Source organism: Brienomyrus brachyistius, chromosome 8 (genome assembly GCF_023856365.1).
Source record: "Brienomyrus brachyistius isolate T26 chromosome 8, BBRACH_0.4, whole genome shotgun sequence".
In the NCBI taxonomy this organism is placed as follows: domain Eukaryota; kingdom Metazoa; phylum Chordata; class Actinopteri; order Osteoglossiformes; family Mormyridae; genus Brienomyrus; species Brienomyrus brachyistius.
The window spans coordinates 2923945-2937714 of record NC_064540.1 but is presented as its reverse complement, the minus strand read 5'-3'; the positions used below and the strand labels follow the sequence as shown (position 1 = coordinate 2937714).

The 13770-nt window shown below is 43.8% G+C and overlaps 1 protein-coding gene across 4 annotated transcripts in view; it reads right to left on the bottom strand.

The window, feature by feature from the left end:
• asic1b (acid-sensing (proton-gated) ion channel 1b) overlaps positions 1 to 13770 on the bottom strand; it is a 140222-nt gene that overhangs the window by 10678 nt on the left and 115774 nt on the right. For 3 of the 4 annotated variants that reach the window (XM_049023504.1, XM_049023500.1, XM_049023502.1), the window contains one exon: positions 1580 to 1730. In XM_049023504.1, the coding sequence (XP_048879461.1) occupies positions 1580 to 1730 (151 nt within the window). Of the gene's footprint in view, positions 1 to 1579; positions 1731 to 11736; positions 13431 to 13770 lie in introns of those variants that run through there. The other variant, XM_049023503.1, reaches the window with a different exon arrangement.

Sequence of the window (13770 nt, the reverse complement as noted above, 5' to 3'; positions counted from 1 at the left end):
CGGGAAAAGTCTTTCTGCTGCCCTGTGCGTGAACCACAACAACAGCAAGCAAAGTGATGAAGGAGGCCGTGTGACAGACTACCGGATGTTGTCTGAGTCTGTATTTGCCGTTACTGCATCTTCACAGGATGCAGGACCAACTGAAAGTGCCGCCTTTTTCGTACAGGAGGGGGGAATTACTCCAGGAATCCCTGCGATCCTTTTTCTCTAGTGGGGGGGTGGATTCTCCCTTGGCGATTCAAAATTCCCTTTTCCCCCCTGGTCACCAAATGTGCTTATTGTGCCTATTTTCAATTATGGGGCTCATCTATGATGAAATGCGTACAATGGGCAGTGAGCAGACATGGCCGTGTTGGGCACAGCTCACCCCTGTTTGTACGGGTGAGACCTTGTGCGCGGTGCCCGCTGTGGGTGTCAGTGTGCACGAGCGAGCAGTGTGCACGTGACTGACCCGTGGTCACATTTCTGTGTGAATAAAAATTTTAAAAATGGCGAATGTTTCATCAGCTGGCAAATTGGGATTATCTGTAAATCTGCCTTCTGACAGGCGGATCTCCAAGACTGGCCGCCCCTGTTAATCTCACCTTAACATCCAGCCGGCAAACCCCCCCAATGAGACCCTATGGATGGTTATTGTTTTTAAGGTTGCACGGTGGTTCAGCAGGTAGCCCCACAGCCTCCTACCTCTATGGTTCTGGGTTCAATTCCTGCCCCACCTACCTGTTTACATATTCTATCCATGTTAGTGTGGATCCACCGGTTTTCTCCCCCAGTCCAGACAGAGGCAGTTAGGATGGACCAACGCGCCCCTCCACGTGCCCTGTGATAGACCGACGTGCCCCTCCACGTGCCCTGTGATGGATCGACGCACACCTCCACGTGCCCTGTGATGGATCGACGTGCCCCTCCACGTGCCCTGTGATGGATCGACGCACACCTCCACGTGCCCTGTGATGGACCGACGCACCCCTCCACGTGCCCTGTGATGGACCGACGTGCCCCTCCACGTGCCCTGTGATGGATCGACACACCCTTCCACGTGCCCTCTGATGGATCCACGTGCCCTCTGATGGACCGATGCGACTCTCCACGTGCCCTGTGATAGACCGACGCACCCTTCCACGTGCCCTCTGATGGATCCACGTGCCCTCTTATGGACCGATGCGACTCTCCACGTGCCCTGTGATGGATCGACGCACCCCTCCACGTGCCCTGTGATGGACCGACGCGCCCCTCCATGTGCCCTGTGATGGACCGACGCGCCCCTCCATGTGCCCTGTGATGGACCGACGCACCCTTCCACGTGCCCTGTGATGGATCGATGCGCCCCTCCATGTGCCCTGTGATGGACCGACGCGCCCCTCCACGTGCCCTGTGATGCCCCAAGGTGCCCAGTGCTGGCTGGGAAGGGCTGCAAACTCACAGTGACTCTATACGGGATAAGAGGTTATGGAAGATGGACGGATGTTGGGTGCATTTTAAACAGCAGACATAGAGAAACGTGGCGTAAAAAAGGACCAACAAAGAGAGGACAGCTCAGAAGGGACAATAAGGTCTCTCTGGTTAAAATGAAGCTCACCTGTTTCGCCCCAGACAGGCAGGTATTCATCCTGCTGAATGTCCAACATTATCTCCAGGCCATTCCCTGTCCCGCCCTTTGTGGTGATTAGGAGAGGGCGTCCGTCTAGCCCGGAGTTGAAGGTGTAGCACTTGCCATATCGGGTGAAAATCTAATGCAACGAGAAGAAGAAAAAATAGCAAATCAGCACCAAGACTAATACAGTGAGGCAGTGATATATTCAGGTGCACTGCTGCAGTGGCAATTTTCATTTGGTTAAGTGACAGCATCATTTACCAAACTTTTCATTACAATTATTATTTTAGCAGATGCTTTTATCCAAAGTGACGGGGAGAGCAGGGTCTGACAGGCCCTGCAGCAACTGGGATTAAGGGCCTCTGTCAAGGGTCCAACACTGAAATCACTCTGTGAGTCAGGATTCGACCCAACAACCTTCCAGTCATGAGTATTAACCAGAAGAGCCACAGGTTGCCCCATTAATTATCATTTTGTATTTGTAGACTACAGGTTTGCAAATGGATCTAATTCTTCAAATTAGCGTAAAAAATGATAGAAGTCACACCACATCAAGTTTAAACAGTAATTTACAATAATGTGCTTTTACAATAGCAAAGATTAACCACTTCAAATTATATGACGGTACGTTTAGCAATATTTAGTCACAATTTGACAGACATTACGTCGAAACCCCTCTAAAAATTTAAAGTACTTATTTGGAGTTTTTTCCCCAGTCCTTAACGCATTTTAATTATGATGCTTTTTAACCATGAAGTTCAAAGCAAGCAAGCGAGTCTATAAATAATGTGAGGACGAAGGACATTGGTTAATTTAAAATCTGTTTTAAAAAGCACGGGAGTTCTTTGTGTGTGGATTAATCATTACCAGATGTGCGTCATTCATGCTGCGCCAGTCTGGAAGAGCCTGTTTGTGTGCCTCCTTAATCACACAGAGGAGACATTTGCTGCCTCAGGCATTATTACTCTGCTTTTAAAATTCCTGGTGTGAAAAGTGGATCCTTGTTAATGTATATTATCCCAATGTCCCCTTGAATATCGCCTGGTAGAAGCACAAAAAGCAGATAAGGTAATGAATATATTAAATGTATTAAATTTGGCGCAGAGTCTGTCACTTGCTCTATAAACTGTAGAAATACAAAAGTTCGGTCAGTAGTGCTGGAGGTAGAGGTGGTGAGGATACTTCAGCACCCTCTCTGGTTGCTGGTGGTAATGCAGTCTCAGAGTACATCAGTCTGTATACCCATGACTATAGTTTTTGGCTAAGAAAAACACAGAATTATGTTCATCTCGCAATGCATTGAAAGTGGTTGTAGCCAGCCCATGTTTTCATGTTTGTTATCTTGTTGCTAGCTGTTGATAGCTACCAGTTATGCAAAAACATACAAAAACACAAAAAAAAACCCAACAAAGTCTATTGGTCGATTCAACTTCAGCACCCTGAGCGTAAAAACATCTTCCCCCTCCTATGAGTCTGGAGCTCAGACAGTGTGAAGATCCAGTGCTAGCACCTCTGCCATCTTTTATTAATGCCTTCATAAGCTGTTTAAATGCCAGCAATTGCAAGGTTTGAAATGAGAAGCAGTGTTTTTACAAGGAAAATGACTACATCCCCTCGAAGGTTCATGATTTTGGAATGGGGGGGTTTGCATGCTTTAACGATCCACAGTGTATGATCATAAGCATGATCTCCTCGTTGGTCCGCAGCAAGTAGCCAACAAAGACCCCAATGGAAGGTGCCAAAAAACCCAGAGCACTCCGAAGGTCTGGGGGTGTGGTTTGCTGTTGAATATCTAGTGGCCAGGCCACCCACATCACGCAAGCAGGCAGAACCGGAAATGACTGTGTGGGGCCACATTATGGGCTCAGGTGAAAGCTGGGGGGGGGGGGTCAGATGCAATGCTATTTTGGTAGTAAGCATGAGCAGAAAGGATCCAGATGGATCAAACCAAAGCAATGGAAATTAGTGCTGGAGATGCAAAACTATCAGCGATAAATAGATGGCTCCACACAGAGTAGGGCTCTGAAACCAAACCTATTCATCGGGAGTATCCTTCCTACTCCGGAATTTCCCATGATATCAGGTATGTGTGGCTGATCCAGGCTGAGAAGGTGCAAGTGGAATTTTTCCTAGGGGACAAGAGGATGGCTTCTGTGTGGCTTTGAGTTGCAGAGAGAAAAACTCTTCCAAAAGTACCATAGTGTACCCAACCTTCTTGGATAAAGTGGGTGAGATAGTCAAAAAGGCACCACCCTACAGACCATGCCTTCCTACTGTGTGACTTCAAAGCATGAAGGGAATGATTGGGAAGTATGGACTCCAGGAGTGGTAAATTGTTACGGGACTTCTACGCGAGTCATGGACTAATCGTACTGAGCATCACATTTGAACACAAGGATGCGTGTAGGTATACATGGTACCAGAGCACCCTAGGCTAAAGGTCAAAGATTGACTTTACAGCTGTGTCATCTGATGCGTGCGTGGACACTTGCGTGATGTAGCAAGAGTTGTGTCTGGTACGAAATAAAAGTAATTTGGAGTGGGTTATGGTCTCCAGCAAATGTGTGTCTTGTCCCCATTCCTGTTTTTGTTTTCCACTGACAGGATATTAAGCTCCCGGTACAGAGGACTAAAGGTGACCACCCCTGCTACACCATAGGGACAAAAGTACTGGGACATCTGGCCTTTACACCTACAGGATCTTTTATGGCATCCCATTCTAAATCCATAGCATCAATATGGAGTTGGTCCCCTCATTTGCAGCCATAAGAGTTCCTACTCTTCTGGGAAGAACTTCCACAAGATTTTAGAGTGTGTCTGTGGGAATTTTTGCCCATTCATGCAGAAGAACATTTATGAGGTCAGACACTAATGTTGGACAAGAAGGCCTGGCTTGCAATTACTGTCCTATTTTATCCCAAAGGTGTTCGATGGGGTTGAGGTCAGGGCTCTGTGTGGGACAGTAAAGTTTTTCCACACCAAAGTCACCCAACCATATCTCTATGGACCATGTTTTGTGCACTGGGGAACAGTCATCCTTCTCTGACCTGCTCCCACAAAATCAGAAGCATAAAATTGTCCAAAACATCTTGGTATGCTCAGGCATTAAGAGTTCCCTTCACTGAAACTAAGGGGCCTATCCCAACCCTGGAAAAACAGCCCCATACCATTATCCCTCCTCCATAAAACTTCACAGCTGGCACAATGCAGTCAAGCAGGTAAAGTTCTCCTGGCATCTGCCAAACCCAGACTCATCCATCTTACTGCTAGACAGAGAAGCGTGAATCGTCACTCCACAGAACACATTCCCAGAGTCCAGTGGCGGTGTGCTTCACACCACTCCATCTGACGCTTGGCATTGCGCTTGGTGATGTGAGGCTTGCATACAGCTGCTCGACCATGGAAGCCCGTTCCATGAAGCTCTCAGTGCACAGTTTTTGTGCTGGGGTTAATGCCAGAGGAAGGTTGGAACTCTGCAGTCATTGAGTTAACGGACTGTTTTACACACTATGCATCTCAGTACTTGGCGATCCCTCTCCGTCACTTGACGTGATCTGCCACTTTGTGGATGAGTTTCTGCTGTTCCTAAAAACTTCCACTTTGCAATAATGCCATTTTGAGTTGACCGTCAAATAACTAGCAGGGAAGAAATCTCACAAACTGACTTATCGTAAAGGTGGCATCCTATGAAAGTGTCATACTTGAATTCACTGAGCAATAAACTCCTGTGGCAATGGGTCGGAATGAAACACCTGAATTCAATGGTTGGCGAGGTGAGTCCCAATGATTTTGTCCATGTGCAGATGATGCTGTGCTTCTGGCATCAACTAACCTTGCACCTACACAATTTTATACTGAGTGTGAAATGGCAGGTAGGGGAATCTGCACTTCCAAATCTGAGGCGATGGTGATCTCTTGAAAAATAGTGCACTGCTCCTTTTAGGTGGGGGGCAGGGGGGAGTCTGCCCTTAGTGAAGGAGTGTAAGTACTTTGAGTTTAAATTCTCTGGTTCACAGAAGCTTACAGTTTGCCTCTACATGTCCGTATCTTCCTTTGTGGGTAAAAGGGAATACAAGCAGCTGAAATGACGTTTCTCTCAGGGTTGCTGTGCTTGCGCTTTGTGATAATGTGAAGATTGCAGAAAGTCCTGGGGGACCTTGAAATGAAGCTGTTACTCCGTCAAATCAATAGGAGTCAACTGAGTTGACTCAAGCATCTTTTAAGGAGGCCACTGGATTGGCTCCTAAGGAAGCAGTTCTGGGCATGTCCCACTGGAACTTGAGGGCAAACCCAGGACATGCTGGAGGGACTAAATCTCTTAGCTATCTTAGGAACATTTGGGCATCCCTCAGAGTGAACTAGAGCCCACTGCCTTGGTAAGAGGAGCCTGTTCTGACTTGAGGTTTGAGGTTTTACTGACCTTTATATTAAAATCTGTTTTTTTTTTATTTGTGGTTAAGAACAAGGGAGTGGTGCAGTGGTTGGCACTGTCACCTCACACCTCTGGGACCAGGGCTGGAGTCTCAGCAGAATTACAACAGAATGCAATAATCCCTATTAGAGGAACAAGGAGGAACAGCCTGTAGCCCTTTACATACAAATCTAAACATGGCCGCGAAATGAGATCCTGCCCTTATCAGCTCTTTGTATGTTATCATATAATCACAGGGGGGGTTACGTCAGCAGAATAAAATGAAATCTGACCTTTTCAAAGCATAACCGGCGAAGTGGAATGTGGAATGACATTCTGCCATGAGAGCTCATTGACGACGACTTCAGAGCGAAGAAAAAAATGAAACGTATTCATGGAAAATGCTAGACCTCGGGTTCATTTCTTAGACTGCTGGGTTGTTTAAGCGACATTGTGACTCACATGCTTCATTGGTCTGGCATAAGAACACAAAAAAAACCAAAACCAACAAAATTGAAAGACAAAAACAATAATACGACTGATGACAGACAATGCTGACAGTAAAATAAAGGTCAGATTTTACTCGTATCCATTAATTGTCCCTACAGTCTGCGCCAGAAATGAACAAATGAATAGAAAAGTAGCTGAGCGTTACCATGACTACAAAGTTCGTAAATCATCCACTATTTCACGCAGGTTTCAAACACTGTTTTCTATGTATAATTTCAACGTAACCTTCAGGGTCATTTCTTCATGTAAAAATAAAAACCAACAAACTGTCTGAACTCAAAAGAACTGTGCGTGAATGACGAAAGCGCAAACAGCGTTTTAAAGGCAGTCGGTAAATCGGCAAAACATCACTGATTTGAAATTGTCATAAAATGATAAAGATGAGAGAATTACAAAAAAAAATGAAGATAAAGAGAGAAGGCTGAAGCTAGTGAGAGTTGCTGTGGTAACCAGGATGGGGGGGGGGTGGTTGGTGGCCTTGGAATAGAGGGCTGTCGGGCAGCAGCTGGTAGAGTCTCACACTGAGCCTCTTCATTCTCATACCGCCTGGTATCTCTGCTTCCACACGTCGGATCAACAACGTGCATGAAGTGCACAACCCCCGCAGGCTACACGCCATGACAGCAACGTTACCCTGAAGAGTCCGGGGGTAATGGACTGTTAGAAAGTCCAAGATCAAAACCGGGGGGGGGCTTACAATATTTATCCATCAATTTGGCGGCAAGTTGCACTGTCCGCTCCCCCGGCTGCAATCACTATTAAATGTGTGACCACCCATTCTCCCAGTGGACAGTATTGTTACCCTGTTGCCAGCCTGTATATGTCACCTGCCATTTGATGATTGATCCCTTCCACACTCTCAGTCACAGCTCGAGACAGAATGTAATGCTATTTTCCCCTCAAAAAGTTTATGAATTTAGATATTCGAGTTTGTTTTTTCACCTTAGGGCTGCTTGCACAAGGGTTATGGTTCACTTGATCTTTACCACTATGCCAGCCAAGCGTGTTGCATGTGTCCTATTACATCCGTGTAATTTTACTTCAGTTAGGATTTTAATTTAAATATTCTAAATCAGATTCCATATTTTATCATTTTTATTATATTTTATGCAGGGTCTATATATTCAGAAACACAAAGACACAAGCTGGAAAACAATATGTCATTCGCACATTTTCCTAAGGACATTAAAACATATTTAATTATACAAAAAATGCCTGCAGCCAGCACTCACTTCCAAAACATTGCATAATGACACTGAAAATGATCGATACTTTTATACATTTGCCATAAATCTCCAGAAGCTGTTTAACATTTACAGAATTGATTACATTAATTTAATTCAATTATTAATTACGCGACATTCCGATTCAATACGGATTTTGCTTAGCCAATTAAAAATGAACTTCATAAAATCTTGATTTGCATTCTACGTCGTTAAAAAAAAGAGATCGATCTTTTTGGGTGTTTCAGTCATTCCGATGCACTTCAAATTATTCAAAGGCGACCAGAATGTATTTTCCCTGGGAGCCTTAGGCCAGCTTGGGTCCGAAAAGGACCAAGCTGTTCACCGATGCTGCCAAAGTTCTCCCACAAACTGTATGCATTTAAGCAGTTAATCACCATGAAGAAAATAACGATGATAATGAGAAACAGTGCGGTCCGAAACTAAAACGTGTTGGGTTGCTGCACGGTACCTGCAGAACAGCGACTGCGGTAAGAGATCCAAGCATGTTCCTGCATGGATCCCAAAGCAGAGTGGATCAATACAGACTACAAACATGGCCTGGAGGTTTTGCTTTGCCTTAAGATGTCTTTCTAACATGAGAAGACTGGAATCACTTGAGGCTTATGGGTACCCAGTGAAACAGGAAGGGTAAAAACGTTTCGTATCTCAGAGGCAGGAGGCAAGAGGTGAGTTGCTGTTTATTTGTCGCTGCCTTAGACCTGATGTCCTAATCCATGCATCTCAGAAGGTTCATGCAGATGTTATGATATGTCCAGCAAGTCACTAAATTACCTCATCGATTGTACATACTGTCAGATTACCCCCCCCCCCCCCCACCACCACCTCCCCCCTTCTGTAACAGTAGTAGTACTTTTGTCCATATCTATTAGGGCTTTTGGTGTAGTGTATGTGAAATGCAGTTTAGCAGAATCACATTATAGAAAAAAAGTATTCAGTATTTGTCAGTTATTTTTCAGCGTCTTTGTGACAACTCCTAGCATTTTACATTCAGAGAATAGAATGATAAATTAAACATTTTTCAACAGTGATAAAAAACTAAAACTTCAATTGATGTCTGGATTCAATGACTATCACATGCAGCCCACAAATACCAACACTACAAATAGAGACAGTGCACAGAAAATGGAAAGATCCTCTGATAACTGCGTAATAAAATAAATATTGAAAGAAAAAAGGGCACATCAAAAGCAAAATATAAATGAGATGCTATAAAGCCTATGAATAATGTTATATTTTCCAGATCAGAGTCCTTGTCTATACTATGAAATGTTAATATTTCTGAAGACAATGTGATAAATTGTTTTTTTCATACAAAATAAATTTCAGGGAACAAGTAGTTTTTTTTATATTTTCATAAATTGTTACAAAAAGAATAAACATCCTAGGAAATGTTACAGATGCTAATTGGATTGAACCAATCATGTCAATTACAGATTAACATTATGTTCTGCAATTGGTCACTCAATGGAATCTACTGCTTGGTCCATAGCAACAGAGTATATTTTATGCTATTTAGTTGTCTTTTTTGAAGAATAGTCAACATACCTTTAAGCATCAAAGTTGAATGAAAACATTAAACATTACTTTTTAATTACACTTTGGTTAAACTTTTAATGAAATGCCACTTAAAAGATTTGTACTTAAAGTGAATGGAGTCAGAAACCATAACAGTGTGTTTTCAAAGAAATAGAATGAAATGAGGTGCCATTTAATAGCTGCAAGCTGTAGCTGAGCCAGTGCAATGAGAGGAGTGCCTCAGGGCTCAGTTTTGGTACCACTGCATTTTTTAATTTATATCACAATAATTCACTGTACCAAGATTACCGAAAGTCACAATATTATATGTAGCAAGAATGCTATTCCCAGAAAAAAAGGAAGTGGCAGGCACATGGGATGTGGTAAAGAGGATGTAAATGCAAAACAGAAGCTGCATTTGGGTGTGGGGGGATATTGCTAACAGCTACGACCTTAGCAAGAGTTAGCACTTTTTATATGATTATTACTGTAATAATCCAGTGGAGTATTACAGAGGGTACTTACTGAGATCTGAAAGTGTGTACAAATCAAGGGAAATCAAACTAAGGCCCTATAATGCTCTAGTGGGACTGCTCCCATCACCCCAGCTCAAAATGGATAACACCTATTTTTGAGCAAGTTCAGCGAAGTGCAATGAGAATGATCCTTGGTCTTAGAGGGCAGCCATAGTGGAAAAGGTTATAAGTACACATTGTCTGTAGCCCCTCAGGGTAGGTATGTGATTAAAGTGCTTGAGTCTTGATAGTAATGCATGGAGATTGCTCTATTGTTAGCAATGATTCAAGATCATTCAGCCCCAAATAAACACCGACTAGTAAGCAGGTCTGCTGCACTCAAAAAATGTGCTTCTTTACACAAAGGGAGATGTGAGGGGGCAGGGGGTGCATTGATTGCCCTGGTACTGTGGTTGATGTTGAGTTTACTCCAGTCAAAATGTTACCATCACTGAGGTGCTACATGCGATATATGTGAAATTCCTGGCATTCATTACATTCACAAGTGTATGCATTGCATTTAATAAAAAATATAAATGAATGCCAGCGATAAGGATCTATTCACAATCTGAGGCTCCAAACAATTGATAGGAAGCTACATCACAACCAACTCACGTCCAAGCCAGGCAATCAAAACCTGGAAAAAAGGAACTCATGGCTAGAACCAAATCCTTAGGTATGCTAGCAAGGGGGTAAGGTTTCAGCCTGAATAACACTCTCTGTGCCAAGCGTTTGTCTGAACTTGCAGGCTGAAATCCACATCAGCCGTAATTTTGGCTAAATTGAACTAAACTCCAAAAGATACGTGCCGTGCTACTCTGAAATAGATTTCTCAGGAAATATGCTTTTCAGACCTATTCATTCATCCCTACAGACCCAATAAATTACTCTTGATAAAGGCTTCATTTGCGGAATTCATAAATATAGACTGCACACTGCCTGAACGTTTTTTTTCTAAAGAACACATTACAGCGACAGAGCTTAAAACCACTGTTTTAAAGGCTATAATTAAGGTTTTAGTAGAAAATAAAACTTTCAGAAAGTTATAAAAGCTGCTGAAATATCATTTGAATATAATCCATTGCATATAACCAAATTCAACACCAAATTTTTTCTTAACAAATAGAAATATTCCAACAGTTACTATAGAGCTTGATTATCTCTGCTAAAAAAAAACAGCATATTAGTGTATTACATTAACTGAAAGCATTTTTTGAAAGGAAAAAATATTCAAACAACCTCAGCATTCAAAATAGACCTGGTATTAGGGTTTGATGCAAAAGGAATTAATCAAGAGAAATGTATTAAGTGCAATTTCAATAAAACCCCTGGAATAATGGTAGACGATGTTTTTTTTTTTCCTTTGGTCTTTTTCTTGGAAATGCTTTTCTCCGGAAGAAACACGTGAAACTGAGGGTAAAAAAATCCTGCAACCTGAAAAAGGATTCATTTCAAATTAAAACAGTCTGTTCTTTCCTAATGAACAAATCAAGCTGAACAGCTGAATACTGAATACATCTCAAGGACATGGTGTTTCAGTCTTTCATTAAACACATTTCGGACGGCAATTAAAACACATAAATAGACCCTATTCTCTATATTTTGTCACGTTGACATTTGGGCTAATCAGTCTGACGTGTTTTTGTCCAGGAAGAGCCACAGATGTGTATTTTTGGAAATCAACTTGTTGCAAGGGAAATGCAGGAACGCTACATGCAATGTATGGGGAAAAGAATGATAATTTTAAACATCGCGTGATTATTTACCGATATTACTTAATCACCGATCTTTAGTGATATTAAAAGATTTAAAAAAACCAAAAAAACCTAGGTTTCAATATATTTACGGACATCTCCCAGAACAAAATTGGAGGTTCCGATTTAACACCGGGAGTGTGAAACTAACACTGACCGGGTGAGCGCGAGTCCCTCACGCTGTACTCACTGTACTGAAGTTGCGGGGTCCGCATAGCTCTCCCTGAAAGCGGCAGTAAAGCAGCATCTCCTCAAGCTGGTGACCGAGCCGATCGAACAGTTGCCTCATGCTGTCCTGGGACTCTCGGGATGGGGGAAGAAAGTGGTTAAAGTCCAAGATGCGGGAGAGCGGTGACCAAGGTGGCTCGTTGGCCATGTCGCGGCCGTCCTTGTTGGACGCGAGCGCTTCTTTAGCCCCGGGAGACACCTGCCAGTTTTTCCCCAAGAGTCCCAGCCACCTCCCAGCGGTGAATATGTCCGGCTTCTTCATTCGCCTGGGCAGTATTACGTTCTGGTTGCATATGGTCACGGCGGGGAAGACCAGGCGCTTGGCGTACACCATGTGTGCTTTGGTGTGCACCGGCGAGGAGAGCAAGTAACGGACCCGGTTGGAGGACCAGGTGAAGAGCAGAGCAAGCGCCGTCAGGAACGCCAGGAGCCAAGCCAGCCTGCGGGGGTACGATCCGCTGAGAAAGACGTGCCGCAGACCATGAAAGGTGGTGTGTTTCAGGAAGAGCCTGCCGGCGTCGGCCAGGGAGCTCGGTCTCCCCTTCGGATCGTAATTGCACATCTTTGGTCTGCCCCCCCCCTGTACTGCGATGGCACTGGTGTGACGGGGGAGCGGCGCGCCTGTCACAGCGCACACAGCCCCGATCGCCCGCTACTCCGCATTCAGAGATAGTCTGCAAGTTTGCACGGGCGACTTAAACGGAGTCATGACTTAATAATGATCAGACTAAGCTATCTATGGTTTTAACAGTATTTATCCCGACACTGAATTAACTCTACAAGCCACTGGCGCGTAGAAAATTCAGAAATGTGCTATTAATGCCAAGAAATGCAACACAAATAAATAATAACCGCTACGATAATTCTGTTTCATAAATATGACCCCCCAACTCATATCTGTAATTTAAATATACAGTCTGCTACTATACACCGAAGATATACAACTTTTTTAACTTTATAAATTGCTATTTTATTATCGCTTCGCTTCTAAATATCAAGTCAGACACTCATTATGTAGCGTCATAGACATAAGACGTAACGAGAAACCCAACCGATTGCCGTGTATGATTCAACTCAAAAATTAGTATAAATGGCAATTTACGGATGCGCGACAGACGGAGTCAAAATGCTAAGCGAACCGAAACAAATACCTAAAATAAATTAAAAACGAAGCATCGGACACGACAACACTGGAAGACCTTATAAGGACTCCACAGAAGTTTATCATTTTCCGAAACACCGAGTTTTCCACCAAATCCTAAAGCTTTTGATAGCTCGCCTCTGGACGCCTGCAGTCGGACCCGCTTCAAATAGCGATACAGCCCAAAAGCAAACATTATTTTGCCTGACACGAAGATCCGATCTCCGACAACACTTCTTCCACGGTGTCCATGTAACGCAGCCTCTCGCCAGCTCCCCGGCAGCCTATCAGTTCTGGGTCCGATCGGAACCGCCGCCAGTGGAGAAACCGACTGAACCTACGGACTGAGGGACGGAGGACGTGACAGGCACTCGCTTTCTCATCAGCATGCAAAGTCTTACAATTGCAACCCAACAGTAGGCTATTTCTCATTGTCTCCACTCTCCTGATATTCTTTTCTTCTTTTACTTACACATCTGATCTGTCTATCCCGACCGCCGACACACACAAACGGTCTCATTCACGCCTCTGTCTCGGTCTCCCCCCCCCCCCGCGTGGACACAACTCTTGCTCCCACCCTCTCCGTATCGTACCGCGTTTCATTTAATGCTGCGACCCCCCCGTCGCTATTTTCCCGGATCCTAACCTCCTCGTTATTATTTTCAACTTCGCTTTCATTCAAACCACGATTATTGCTATTCATGTGACTGAACGAATTTCTTGAATTACCCCTTACTCGTAAAAAATAGATAATAACTCTCAAGAATTGCCATCAGGCTCGCCTCCACAAAATTCGCAGATGTTAAACATGATAAATATACGAACACCTGCACTAAACTAAAAGTTTCTCACATA